This window comes from Desmodus rotundus, chromosome 12 (assembly GCF_022682495.2).
Source record: "Desmodus rotundus isolate HL8 chromosome 12, HLdesRot8A.1, whole genome shotgun sequence".
Lineage (NCBI taxonomy): Eukaryota > Metazoa > Chordata > Mammalia > Chiroptera > Phyllostomidae > Desmodus > Desmodus rotundus.
This window is the reverse complement of record NC_071398.1, coordinates 8,856,331-8,870,676: the sequence shown is the minus strand read 5'-3', so window position 1 is coordinate 8,870,676 and position 14,346 is coordinate 8,856,331. Positions and strand designations below refer to the sequence as shown.

The window sequence follows — 14,346 nt, the reverse complement described above, 5'->3', positions numbered from 1 at the left end:
GAGCAATTGGAACTCTCACTCTGTTGATAGGAATGGACAATGGTAGAGATGCTTGGGAAAACAGTCCAGCAATTCTCAAAAAGTTAAACACGGGGTTACCATTTGACCCAGCAATTCCACTTCTACATATACACATACCCAAGGTAAATGAAAACACGCATCCATACAAAAACTTGAACGTGAATGTTCATACTGGCATTATTCACAATGACCAAAAAGTGGAACCAATCCAGATGTCCAATCAACTGATGAATAAATAAAATGTAGAATATCCATACCATGAAATATTATTTAGCAATAAAATGGAATGAAGTACTGCCCTGGCTGGTGTGGCTGGGTGGATTGAGTGCCGCCCGCAAACCAAAGGTCACTGGGCCGATTCCCACTCAGGGTACATGCCTGGGTTTGCGGGCCCTGTGCCTGGTTGGGGGCTTGCAAGAGGCAGCTGATCAATGTATCTCTCACGTCGATGTTTCTCTCCCTCTTTCTCCCTCCCTTACCCCCTCTCTATAAATAAATAAAATAATTTTTAATAGAATGAAGTACTAATATGCTCCAACATGGATGAAACTTAATACCAGGTCCTCCAAAACAAAGTAGGATAGTGGTTGCCAGGGGCTTGGGGGAGGAAGGAATGCCGGTGGTGACCGCTAATGGTTACAGGGTTGTTTTTTTCCCCGCGGGGGGGGGGGGTGGGAGGAGGGGGCAGGGAACGGGTGATGACAATGCTGAAATTAGTGGGTATGGTTGCAAAACCCTATGAATATACTAAAAACCACTGTTTTGGACACTTTTAAAGTATCGATTTTATGGTAAAATGCATAAAGTTCAAAAAAGCTATTATGTTTTTTAAACCTGTAAATAACTCAGATGTCCTTCAACACGTGTTCACTTACACAAACTAGTACACACAAACCGTGGGATACTAGCTGCGAAACTACAACTCCCAGCGTGCCTCACGGCCCTCTCGTGTCCCAGCGATCAGGTGACCGCTGTTCACGTGTCTTCGCAGCCGGCAGGGGCATGAAGCACCGAGGGTAGGTGGCAGGAGGTAGAAGCGGTGGAGAGTGGAAGCTCTAGGACCCCGAGTACCCAGATCCCACACCGCAGAAGAGCCCTGCCCACGCCCTGCAGGGGGCTCCGAAGCCCGGCGTCCTCGGTCGCACGCCTGCCGTCGGTTGGCCGGTGTCTGCCCAGTCTCCACCCTGCCCTAGGCCTGGATCGATTTGCGGAGCCCTTCCCCAGTTTACCCCATAGCAGCCCACTCTTCTCACTAAAGGCCTGGGGGTCGTCGCCTGCGCGCCGGGTGCACCCTGGCCCACGTCCCATTGCAGCCCATCCCTCATACTTCTGGGATCTAGCCCCAGGCTGGAGTGGGAGCCGGCTGGGGTTGGGATCAGAGGGGCCTACTGCAGTGATTACAGCTCTGGCCTGAGCACGCAGGCACCAGGCCTCTAGTTCTGACTCTGCCAACCACCTGCTCTGCGTTGGTCTAGAGTCTTTCGCTCCCTGGGTCTGTTCACCTAACTGATCTGGTGCTCCCTTCTATGACTTTCAGGCAAAACGGCTGTTCCCTTAACTTTGCTGACCAGCGCAGAAACAGCTCAGACTCTTCACTCTGCTGACAGCACATTTTAAGTAAAGCCTTGAAGGGAAAAAAGAAGAAGAAGAAGAAGAAGAAGGAAAGAAAAAGAAACGTGGGACCAGAGAGAGAAGTGAAGAGAATCAGATCCCACATCTTTGCATAGGTCCTCCATCATAGCCCGTCAGGTGCACGAGCAGGTAAGCTGGGGACGATGGAGCTGAGTAATGTGGCGGGAGGGGAGGCCCAGAGATCTTACAGTTCCGTGTCTGAGATGTGAACAGGGCTGAGAAAGAGGTCTCACAGCCCTGGCAGCGTGGACTCTGGAGCAGTGCTGGAAGCCTGAGAGCTGAAGGCTCTTCCTCCACTACTTACTGCTTTGATTTTCTGGCTGAGTTCCTGCGGGGTGGCCGGTTGCATAAGAGGAAGCCCTGTGGCACCTGACTGATCTGTCTGGAGTTGGAGCCAGCAGAGAGGTGGCCTCCTGAGCTTGGTTGCATGTGTGGTGACCAATGTCTCAGAGCACCAGAGCACTCCTTTTTCCCCACTCATGAGTGTACCATTCCCAGCTTTGTTGGACCATCACCCAGGAGAAGCAACGGGAAGCATCTGACTACCCAGAGGTCCTCCTTTGTCATTCTAAATTCCCAGGGTGTCGAGGGCATCAGAGAGGATGCCTCTGTAGTTCAGCAGTCCCCAACTTTTTTGGCACCAGGGACTGGTTTCATGGAAGACAATTTTTCCAAGGTCCAGCAGGGGTCGGGGAGGAAAAAAGGAGGTGAAGTTCAGGGGGTAATGTGAGCAAAGCTTGCCTGCTGCTCACCTCCTGCTAGGGGGCCCAGTTTAACAGGCCAACATCTGGTACTGGTCTGTGGTCTGGGGACTTTGAAAGCTATTCAGAACTTAGACTCGGCTGGAGGGAGATGCCCCGGGCTGTAATACATTGAAATGCCCTCGGTTCTGAGTGAGGGCTGCTCTTGGACCCTGTGGTGTGGAAACAGGCTGGGAAGGCAGACAGATCTGTATCCCAATCCTGCTCTGCAACTTGCTAATATGTGACCCTGTCATAAGGACAGAATGAGATATGTCCATGATACTCCTGCCCCATACGTGGCCTCTCTCTAGCAGGACTTGCCCCGGACCTACTTCTGTCTCTGCCACCCCCCGCTGTGGCACCCAATACAGTGCTCTGCACAGAGGTGCCCCTGGGCTTGAATCCCGGCCATCTGCTCTTGGGAAAGTTGTTTCACCTTTCCGTGCCTACCTGGGGATAACAATGATACCTGCCTTTCCTGTCTAGGCTGAGACGAGCCAGAGCCCACAGGCCTCCCAGGAGAACAGCTCTGAACAGGCGATGTGGTCGTGAGGCAGACTCTGCAGGCCCTGCAGAGACAGGGCTCTCAGGGCCATGGCCCAGGTCAGCATCAACAGTGACCTCGGCGAGTGGGGCTTCAGCACGGACGCTGGGGAGCGGGCCCGTCTGCTGCAGAGTCCCTGTGTGGACTCGGACCCTAAGGGTGAGGCGGAGGCCTCTCCTGAAAGTCTGAGCAGAGGTGCCACGTCCACATTCGGGGCCGTCTTCATTGTCGTCAACGCCTGCCTGGGTGCAGGATTGCTCAACTTCCCAGCAGCCTTCAGCACTGCCGGGGGCGTGGCAGCCGGCATCACCCTGCAGATGGTGAGTGTGCAGGCCCAGGGGGCAGGAATGCAATTCAGCTGACGAGTCTGGCCTCTTTGCCTTGAAGGGAAGGCTTTGGATCAGGGATGGTCAGAGCTGCCCCTCTCCCCACCCTCACACTTGGCAGACAAACTGATCTATTCCCTCATTCACTCCTCTGAGCTTCAGAAGCCTTCCCAGCAATTGGGGAAAGTTGACATCAATTGCATACAATCTCGTGGTTATGTTTAAGAAGTAGCCCCTTATCTTTTAGCACTACGTGAAATACTGATGAAATGGTATGAGAACTTGTTTATTTTCTTCAACATAATACAGACTGGGAAAAGGAATAGATGAAACAAGATTGGCCATGAATTGATCATTTCTGAAGCTGAACGATGAGGACATGGGGGTCCATTATATCATTCTGTCTCCTTTTGTGTGTGTGTGAAATTTTCCACAGAGCTGCTTTTGCTTCTAAAGAAATCTTAAGTGGGCAGCCTCCAGTAATCCACTAAAATTGCCCAGCGAGAGGAGGCTTATTTTCCACACCAGCTTTGATCACTGGCCCGGTAAATGCTGAGCAGGACCAGGCTGCCCTTGGCTGCCAGGCTTTTCCCACACCCTCTTGCCCTGCTCCTGCCCGCAGGGCATGCTGGTTTTCATCATCAGCGGCCTCGTCATCCTGGCCTACTGCTCGCAGGCCAGCAATGAGCGGACCTACCAGGAGGTAGTGTGGGCTGTGTGTGGCAAGGTGACAGGCGTGCTGTGTGAGGTGTCCATTGCCATCTATACCTTCGGCACCTGCATCGCCTTTCTCATCATCATTGGGGACCAGCAGGACAAAAGTGAGGTTCCCTCCATAGCTACCTCCCCCCTCGCCCTTGGCCCTGGGGATCCTGGGGGTGAAGGGAAAGGGCGAGGCACACCTGCCTGAGGCCTCCCCTGGGCCCCACATTCCCCTGGGAGCCCTCCCTCCTGGCTGCTGGGCCGCTGATACCCAGCAGAGCCGAGGGCCATGCCCTGCAGTGGCCTGGCATGACGCTCCCTCCTTCCTCCCTGTGCAGTCATAGCTGTGCTGGCAAAGGAGCCTGAGGGGGCCGGCGGCAGCCCCTGGTACACAGACCGCAAGTTCACCATCAGCCTCACTGCCTTCCTCTTCATCCTGCCCCTTTCCATCCCCAGGGAGATCGGCTTCCAGAAATATGCCAGGTTCGGAGCCCCTCCCCAACTTGGGCCAGGCTCTGGTTGCAGGCAGCTGGAGACCCAAGGGCTGCTGGGGTGCCCCGTCCCCCATGCCACCTCATCTTCTGGGGCAGCAAGAGCAGGCAGGGCCGGCCAGCCAGGGCTTGCAGCACGAGACCTCCTTTTCTGTCGGCAGCAAGGGAGACAGTGGCCCTTTGCATGCTTGGGATAGTCAGTTCCAGTGTCCTTGTCACAGAAGGGACAGATGACAGGTGTGTGAAGTGTGAAGGCAGCCACCTGGCCTGGGCCTTGGCTTGCCCAGAGAGGATGGGGTTTTTGATCAGTTGGGGTTGTCAGCCTGGCAGCGTCTTCCACGCAGCTTGTTATGATGGGAGGGGACTGGCTTCCTGGCTCAGAGTCTGAAAAACTTTGCTGTCATCCATACCTGACCAGGTCACACTCAGCTGTCTCCAAGGTCCCCTGTGATGTTAACATTCCAGTATTTGTACCTTCAACCCTTGTACCTCCAGAATCTCCTAGCTGGAGAGATGGTCTTACAGCCCTGCTTGCAGCCCTGGCCAAGTGGGGGCTGCTCGGACTGAAGTAGGAGACGTGCTCTGAAGCCCAGGCCTGCAAGCCATGGAGCTGAGCCAGTGCGCTTCCTAATGGTCAGAAATGTCAGTCTGGTCCCCTGTTGGGGTCCAGCTCCCTCCTAGCTGTGGCCAGTTTCTCCAAAACTTACTTCCCATGCATTCCTTGAGTCTTTGCTTGAAACAGCCTCCCAATTCGTGCAGTAGACACTCGTGGTCACCAGAGCCGAGGGTAGATGCCCCTGGGGTGGAATCAGAGAAAGGGGCAGCTGGGGCTGGGAGGGGGAAGTTCAGTTCATTCCTCTTGGCAGCTTCCTGAGCGTCGTGGGCACCTGGTACGTCACTGCCATCGTAATCATCAAATACATCTGGCCGGATAAAGAGATGACCCCAGGGGACATCCTGACCAGGTGAGTGAGGGCCCCCAGGAGACACCTGGCAGAGAATCTGCTGCCTGGGCCCCAGAAGGTGCCGGGTCCAACATCCAAGGGCCACACAGCTGCTCGTCTCATGGTTCTTTAGCACATCAGGGCTTGACTCGCTGGTCACTGCAGGGAGGAGGCAAGAGGTCCTGGCCTCTTCTCACTGAAGGGAAGAGTGGGAACCAGGGATGGGGAGGCTTTGCCACTAACATCCAACCTCTGAGCCAGCGTGAGACCGGGCCACATGCTGCAGGTGCACACTGTTCTAGCTTGTAATTATCTATAATTTTTGTGTCTTCTACATGAAGATGGACCTGTTTTGTCATTTTGAGTTTCCTCTTTTTTTTTTTTTTTGAAAGGAACAAACCAAAAATGCAAAAGCCCCAGGGTAGGAGCCAGACATTCTGGATTCTGGTCCCGGGGGGGCCTCCCAGAGCCCAATTTACAGACCTGTGAGATGGGGATGTAGCCTCTCCCGGTTCCCAGACTGCTGTGGGTTGAATGTGCAGAGTGCTCGTTGGCGGAGGCCGGGGTGGGCTGAACGAGGAGTAAGCACATGGGGGTGGCGGGTGGCTGTGTGGGGCCCCAGGCAGCAGATTCTTGTGTGCTTATCCACAGGCCAGCTTCCTGGATGGCCGTGTTCAATGCCATGCCCACCATCTGCTTTGGATTTCAGGTGCCAGTTGCAAGGTTTCTGTTGTCCCCTTAGCTCACTCCCCACCCTGGGATGGAGCCCACATTAGGCAGGATGGGTGTCCTGGGAGGAAGGAAGGAGTGGGGACCCCAGGATTTGCTTTTCGTCCCTATGGCTTTTATCCCAAGATATCTCCCTCTGGAAACGGGGGATGAGGCCACTCTGCCACCATAACTATGACCTTTGCCCTGACAGTGCCACGTGAGCAGCGTGCCCATCTTCAACAGCATGCGGCAGCCTGAGGTGAAGACGTGGGGCGGGGTGGTGACGGCCGCCATGGTCATAGCCCTGGCTGTGTACATGGGCACAGGTGAGCGCTCCCTCTGCGGGCCGAGTTTGGGGCGCTCCTGCTTCCCCTCTTTGTTCCCAAGTCCTCTGGCCCAGCTTTCCTGGGGACAGCCCCACACTCTCAGCATGTCAGATCCTTCTGTTGGCATTGCCTTGAACTTGGGCTGTCTTGGGCCCCCCCCCCCCGCCCCCCGCCCAAACAATCGCCCATTGGCTCAGCAGCTCTCCAAAACTGTTCTCAGCAGGGGGGCCATGGAGATGGGGGGGGGCTGGCCCCGCCCTCCTAGAACTGACAGTCTAGGGGGAGAGGCGGTCCTGCAAGAGAAACTCGGGAGTCAGCAAGGACTCTCAGGCAGTAGTGAGTGTCTCAGTGACTGTGAGACAGGCAGATGTCAGTGGGAAGCGGGGGGAATGACGTTAGGGGATGGTTCACAGAAGGCTTCTCTCCAAGGGGGTCACATTTGGGGAGGCCAAGGTGATAGGAAGGAGTCAGGATCTGAAGGGCTGGAAGAAGAGCATGCCAGACAGGAACCAGAAACACCCAGTGCCTGAGGCTGGGGCAGAGAGAGGCCTGTGCAGCTGGGGTGGAAAGAGCTGGGGCAGGCGACAGGGCCAGGTCCAGGTCCTGCTGGGCCTTGAGGACTGCCAGGTCTGGAGCGCAAGCACCTTCAGCACTTGTGCCGGTGAAGGGTGGCTGTGGGTCCATATTGAGAACGGCTGGGACGAGGGAGCCCAACTGGGAGGCCCAGAGAGTGGTCCCACAATGCCGTCCACCAACGGCTCAGGGCCAGACCTCTTCTCCCTCTGAAGTCACAGCCAGGGACAAGAGAGGCAACTAGGCAGAGTCCCTGCTCTCTTGGGGCTTGTGTTCTGGTTGGAGAAGCAGATGATAAACAAGTTTTAGAAAGAAAGAATTCAGAGAGACTAGCTATGAAGGAAATGACAGGTTAATGTGTTAGTGCCTGGGGGAGGGGTTATTGTGGACGGTCCATCCCACTCACCCACCCAGGGTGGCCCCCACCCCGCCCTTTTCTCCCTGCCCTCAGGCATCTGTGGCTTCCTGACCTTCGGAGCTTCCGTGGACCCTGACGTGCTCCTGTCCTATCCCTCCAACGACATGGCCGTGGCTGTGGCCCGTGCCTTCATCATCCTGAGCGTACTCACCTCCTACTCCATCCTGCACTTCTGTGGCCGGTGAGCCCCTCCCCGCCCCAGTGGGGTGCTCCCTCAGGGCCCCTGAAAGCCCTGTGAACCGGCCCTTTGGCCTTGCATGGAACTCATGTTGTCGGAGAAACTGCAACCCGTAGGAAAGAGTCAGTGCCCAGCATGGCCCTGTCAGGACCCCCAGCTGGGACTTGGGGCCCCCTTTGTCCCAGGGTCCCCAGAACATTCTGTGAGTCCTCTGAGAACCTCTAGTCCAGATCCCGTTCTGAACACCCAGCCTTCTGGGTGTCCCAGACCCTTCCTTTACAGCAGAAGGAACGAATCAGTCCCCACTGGTGATCCCACCCTGGGCCAGCAGGGCGCTGAGCCCTCCACATTCACCCTCTCATCCAGGCCCTATGACAGCCTGAGCAGATTGCTGCTTTGCCTGCTCTATAGAACAGGGAACAGACTCACCCGCCATCTACATAGCCAGGGATTTGGGCCCGGGAGCAGAGGTGGGGGCAGTTGGCAGGCGTGCCTCTGAGCCCACCGTGTGCTGGCCCAGGGCGGTGGTTGAAGGCCTCTGGCTGCGCTACCAGGGGGTGCCCGTGGAGGAGGACGTGGGCCGGGAGCGGCGGCGGCGAGTGCTGCAGACGCTGGTCTGGTTCCTGCTCACCCTGCTGCTGGCGCTCTTCATCCCCGACATCGGCAAGGTCATCTCAGTCATCGGGGGCCTGGCCGCTTGCTTCATCTTCGTCTTCCCAGGTGCGGACCCCCAGCACCCCCACAGCACTGACACCCTCCCAGCCTCAACTCTGCAGTCGCTCACCAGTCCCCAGATGGGAAGAAACCACCAGCATTTACTGTCATGCACCACAGGCTCTGGGCTAAAAACCTGTCCAGGTGTCGTCTGAAAAGATGTTCTCTCCATTTTACTGACAAGGAGCTGTGAGGTTTGGGGAGTGTAACACTTGCCTCGCTGTTAACACACTCAGCTAATGAGTAACAGCCTTTCAACCCCAAGTCTGTCTGGGTCCACAGCCCATACCTTTAGTCCTCCATTCAAGTATCTGTTGCTCCCTGGCCATCAGGGATCTGGCTGGTTCAGTCCCCAGAGGGCAATGGGATCTGGTGCCCTGGTGCAGAAGCCGGAACACCTGAGTGTCAGTCACAGGGCCCCCATCAGATCTCTGGGATATTTTCCCATCTGCTCAGCCATGAGCTCTGCCGGTACCCAGCTTATTTCTATTTAGGAGACAACCTTGAAAGCCTTTGCCACTTGGCTTGGAGCAAGAGGGCCACGTCCATGCAGCAGTGCACTGGGAAGGGCCGGGAGTGTGCTGTCCCTTTAGCTCTGAGTCTTGCATGCGGCCTGGCAAATGCTGACCTCTCATGGGAGAGCAGATGCCAGGCCTCCAGCTGGGTGTGGGGAGCGGAGATGGCATGTCTGGAAGAGTGAACGGGCCTTTCTCCATCAACCACCACTGCGTCTTGGTAAGGGGGGAGGCTGGGTCGGAGGGAGGGAGCCCCACCCAAGCTCTCAGGGCCACCTCTTCTCTTCCAGGGCTGTGCCTCATTCAAGCCAAACTCTCTGAGATGGAGGAAGTCAAACCTGCTAGGTAAAGCAGGGCCCCGCCCTTGATCCTCTCTGGGGAGGCACCTGATCAGGAGACAATCTTAGGGGGGTCTTAAAAATCATAGGGGTCAGGATATTTGCACAAGATTTTAAAATACTTTATTTAAAATGGGTAACGTGCTCACTGTAATCATTCAAACACTTCTAAAGGACTTTAGAGAAAGAAGTGGAAGTCGCTCCTCTCCCACAGCCCTGGTGCCACCCTCCTCCGTCCCCAGCTTCTCGTCACCAGCAGGGCCTGTGCCCTGGCGGACCATCCTGCGCACGTGTGCCTGTCTGTGTGCACGAAGCTGTGCATACGTGTGCACAGCCATGTGGCATTTGGGATTTTTTTTTTTTTAATGTTTTCATGCCAGACACACTTTCCTGCCACTTGCTGGTTTGTTTGTTTGCCTTTTCACTTAACCATGTATCTTGGAGATGACTCTACGTCAGCCCAAGAAAACCTACTCCTTCCTTTTTTAATGGCTGCAGGATATTCTGTTGCAGGAATGTGCCCTGAGTGTGAATGCTCTTATACACACACATCTTGCCACACCTGTTCAAAGATCTTGGTGGGATCGATTCGTAGAAGGAAATTGCTACATCACAAGGCATGCTCCTTTCCACTGTGGCACGTGGGTTCTAATTGCCCCCCACAAAGGCAGCGCCAGCCAGAGTCCCAGCAGCTTTCCCCACGCCCCTGCCGGCGGTGGGCAGGACTGCCTTGTAAATTTCTGTTTAAATGGACGGTTGTAAAACACTACACTGTTTGAATTTGCATACTCTCTTGAATATCAGAGAGGTTGAGAACAGGTTGCTTGCTTCTTAAAAGTTATTGTGCAAGTGATATTCATCGTAGAAAACCTAAAAAGAACACAGATAAGTCTAAGGAAGAAATTACAAGTCACCCTTCATCTCAATACCTGGTTATAACCCTGTTGCTGTTTTTGATACATACATTTGATTCAGACCTACATACATTTTCATGCATATACTTTACATACATCATAACCTTGTTACTATTTTTGATGCATACATTTACATTTTTGGTACATTTGCAGATGTCTGCCTTTTTTTTTTTTTTTTAATGACATGGCTCACACTCCACGGGATCTGCTTTTTCCCCAAAATGTCTTTCCATCAGGAGACATGCAGTCTGACCCTGGTCCCGCCCTCAGCTTGCTGTGACCAGTCAATCCCATTAGGTCTTGGCCTTACCCATGTGTGGATTAGGGGTCAGACACCTGGCAGCACACTCCTTTGTATGAAAAGTCCTTGAGCAGGTCACTGGTTCGATTCCCAGTCAGGGCACATGCCTGGGTTTCAGGCTAGGTCCCCAGTAGGGGGTGCATGAGAGGCAACCACACATTGATGTTTCCCTGTTTTCTTCCTTCCCCTCTCTCTGTAAAGAGATAAGTGATTGATGATAGATAGATAGGGAGGGAGGGAGAAAGAGAGAAAGAGAAAGAAAAAGTCAGGGCACATGCAACCCAGGTATGTGCCCTGACTGGTAGAGAAAGAAAGAAAAGTCCTTGAGCAGTAGGAAGTGCTCTGCCCACAGAAGTGGTTTAAGTGGTTATGGTGTGTGTATGTGTGTGTGTGTGTGTGTGTGTGTTGAAGTCTGCAGAGTCAGACGCAGGTTGACTGACCAGGCCTCTTTCTTCCTCTGCCCTGCAGCTGGTGGGTGTTGGTCGCTTACGGAGTCCTCTTAGTCACCCTGGGAGCCTTCATCTTCGGCCAGACCACAGCTAATGCCATCTTTGTGGACCTGTTGGCATAACTGTGGCCTCCCTGGGACCACATGGCCTCTGCCCTTGCACCTGGGATCCCATCTCTTAGAGCTGCAGGGCCAGCTGAGTCTGGCCTCATTCCCCTCTGCCAGTGGCATGACATCTGGACATCCTTTTCCAGCGATGGATCTGGGCTGAAATCAGGCCCCACGCCTCTGGACAGCTCCACTCAGCTCCCTTCCTGCCCCCCTGTCCTGGCAGTGCCATGGATGGTGGAGGAGTGTCACAGAGGAACCCCAGCCCCCGCTCTCAACTTCTCCATGCCTGGAACCCATGGGTGCAGAGGATCAGCAGGCCTCCGGAGGAAGAATCCAGCCTGACTATGCCCTGGAGGAGGGCAGGCAGAGGGCCGTGGTCCTCCGAAGAGCAGCCTGTCCTGAGCAGGCACTGTGCTCCTTCCCCCGGGACTTGGCGCCTGCTGCAGTCCGTCAGCAGACCACGCAGCAGTGGCTTCCTCCGGGGTCCAGGAGCGTCCACAGGTAGTGCTGGGTTCACGCACGTGCACAAAGGCAGAGTTCATGCCTGGTCCACTCCCTCCTAGGCCCACAGTGAACCTACAGCCCTTTTCCTGTGGGTGCTGGACATTCCCCAAGGCTTTGGGGCCTCGCCCAGGGTCTTTCCCCAGACCTGAGGGTCCAGGCATCCTTCCCCTCCTCCATCCCTAGACACCACCAAGTCTTATGTTTACAAACGGTGCCAGCCCGGCTCAGCCAGGGGCCAGGGGCCGTCCTGTGCCACGGTGCTGTGAGTACTCCTCGGCTTCCCCCAGGGTGGGGGGAGGGGTCTTTCTCAGATTCCAGGGGCCTCTCTTTACAGAGGTACAAGCAGGTGGTGGAGAAGGCTAGGAACATTTCAGACCTGTGCAGGCCAGGCTGGTCAGGGTCAAGGTGAGCCTGTCTGGCATCTACTCCTTCCGTGATGGCTTCTCTCTGCCCTCCCCTGCCAACCGTTGCAGCTGATTGGTCACTGACTGGGTAGCACTGAGAGCCGTTTTTCCAGCCTGGATGTTTCCCTTTCGATCTGGATCTTGTCTGCTCCGTCCCCCACCCCATTTTTATGTCACTCAATCTCCTGCTCACTAAGTATTGGGGAGTGGGCTGCCCAGCCCTCTCTTCTACTTCTTCAGCTCCACACATCCACCAGGCCCGGTCTCGGTGGCCTGTCAGTCACAGTGAGGTCACACCTGGATTGTGCCCCTGGGAGGCTGAGGAGGGACACTATTCTCCCATTCCATATTCTTATTTTGAACACCTGGGCCACTCACTCTGGCCCACACCAGGCACCAGCTGAGGCGTCCTCTGCCTGGAACGCCCAGCATTTCCCTGACCCCTCTTTACGAAACCTCTGTACTGGGACAGGGGTTGGGGGGCCCAGCCCCCAGGACAGCCGGATGTAAGAAGCAGAGGCTGGCTGCAGGCCGAATTTTGCTCAGTTACCAGGCTGGGTGACCTGCCTTTCCTCACATCCGGGCCTCTGGGACCAGAGCCACTCTGCTGTTTTCTCTCAGCCTGTTGTACCTCTCTGGGCCCTGCTGGCACCACCCCTGACGAGGATGGCTGCCCAGCCTCCTGATGCTGGATTTCAGGGGCAGAAGGAGCTGAGGGAGTCCTTGCACAGACACGACCAGTCAGGAAAGGGGGCTGGAATTCGGCCTCAGCCCCAACTCAGGAGCCCCCTACCCTCTCTGCCAGGGCATTTTACTGTTTCTTGTCTATAGTCCAGGGAAGATGGTAAATAAAAAGGGGCGTGCTGCTGAGCTGTGTGGCCTGTGTCTGGTGCTGGGGACAGAGTCCAGGCCACTGCTGACAGGAAGAAGACATGCTGGGCGGGGAGGGGGCAAGGCCTTCTAGCTTTTTTGTCTGTAACCCCCATCTCAGGAATGGGCACCACCGTCTTCCCTTCACCAAGCTCAAAAGCTGCAAGTGGTTCTTGATGCCTGCCTTGTCTTCGTGGCCCACTGACCCTTCGCCACCCACTGCGGAATCAGCCGCAGTCCTCGTCCTGCCCATGCCCTAGCTCAGGCCCTCACCTCGTCTTCCCTGCACTGCTGTGGCCTCAAACTGGCCCCCGTGCTGCCTGTCCCTCTCGGACCTCAACCTGTCAGGGAGCTTCAGATTCCTGTGCATCCATCCCTCCCCTTTCAGAGGCATGTGAAGCCCGTCATTGTGCTCGGTGCTGGCAAGAAGACACTCAGCAAAACAGACACAGTTCTGTGCCCAGTCTACTGGGGACAACTGATGCTAAGCAAGTGGTCACACAAGTATATACTTGTGAGTTGTGATACAGGCCAAGAAGGAAACATAGAATGTTATATTTGGGCCTGGAGTCAAGGAGAACTTCCTGGAGGAAGTAACATTGAGCCAGCCCCTAAATGATGAGTAGGAATAACGGGAAAAGAGGCAGGGAGACCTTTCCAAGCCACAGGACCTGCGTGTGCAAAAGCCCTGTGGTGGGAGGTACGTGGTGGTTTGCAGAACTGAAAAGTGGCCGTGGTTGGTGGAGCACTGCCTGCCTGTGGGAGAGTATTCTGGGACGGATGGTCTTCAGTGGCTCCCTCCAGGCCTCAGGGTACAGCCCAGCCAGCTCACCTTCCACTACACTCCCCCCACCCCCCGCTCCAGTTATAGGTGAACAGAGACCCCTGTCCGCTGGTGGGAGTAGGAACTCTCCAAGGAGGAAACACTTCAAAAGGCTAGAGGGGTGGGACAGCTTTGTGGCGTGGTTCACACCTGACTAGGGGGCCAACAGCTTGTGGTGTGGTTGCACTGTCTCTGAGTGAACAGAGAAAAGGAAAGGTTACACTTATTCCAAAGTCAAAGTAACAGCTAAAGCCACATTCATCCATTCATCCATCTCACTGAAGACATCCCTACCTCTTGCTCACCACACTGATAACATCCGTCCCCCGTTATTAGACTAAGCTCCATGGGAGCAGGGTCATGCCCTCCTTGCCCATCAGATATCTTGGCCCAGTGCCCAGCACACAGTAAGTACATGTTCAGTAGCTGTTGAACTTAACGAATGAATATCAACCACAATGGGTTGAGTTCTTACCTTGTGCCAGCACCTGGCTTACATCATCTCACTTGGTCTCCACAACAACTCGAGGAGGGAGCGAAAGCTAGATGTTAACTAGTTCTCCCAAAACACACAGGAAGTAAAATTGGAGCCAGACAGCCCTCTAACCATGCAGGGGAAAACGAGCAAGCAGAAGGCTCCCTCCGAACCAGCCTGGTGATCTCAGACGCCAGAGGGCAAGCTCAGGAACCTGCCTCCCCCATGCTGCCTCCAGCATCGGATCTCAGAACCCTGGGGTCACTCTCCCAGCCAATCCATGGCAAGTGGTGCGACGCCTGCTTGGCCACTGGTTCTGG

The 14,346-nt window shown here is 55.2% G+C and overlaps 1 protein-coding gene across 1 annotated transcript; it reads left to right on the top strand.

Moving 5' to 3' along the window:
* Nucleotides 1-1,049: 1,049 nt before the first annotated feature.
* Nucleotides 1,050-12,719, top strand: SLC38A7 (solute carrier family 38 member 7). Its single transcript, XM_024551527.3, has 11 exons — nt 1,050-1,782; nt 2,883-3,260; nt 3,889-4,087; nt 4,307-4,451; nt 5,326-5,424; nt 6,055-6,112; nt 6,326-6,440; nt 7,465-7,612; nt 8,130-8,329; nt 9,129-9,183; nt 10,860-12,719. The coding sequence occupies exons 2-11, from the start codon at nt 2,991-2,993 to the stop codon at nt 10,960-10,962; spliced, it is 1,392 nt and encodes a 463-aa protein (XP_024407295.2). The 5' UTR covers nt 1,050-1,782; nt 2,883-2,990; the 3' UTR covers nt 10,963-12,719.
* The last annotated feature ends 1,627 nt before the right edge of the window (nt 12,720-14,346 follow it).

Bases quoted from the DNA above. Each gene is read 5' to 3' on its own strand.
- SLC38A7 (XM_024551527.3), top strand. From the start codon at position 2,991: ATGGCCCAGGTCAGCATCAACAGTGACCTCGGCGAGTGGGGCTTCAGC. The intron at 4,088-4,306 runs GTGAGGTTCCCT...CTCCCTGTGCAG, and splicing joins TGGGGACCAGCAGGACAAAA to TCATAGCTGTGCTGGCAAAG. The intron at 9,184-10,859 runs GTAAAGCAGGGC...TCTGCCCTGCAG, and splicing joins GAGGAAGTCAAACCTGCTAG to CTGGTGGGTGTTGGTCGCTT.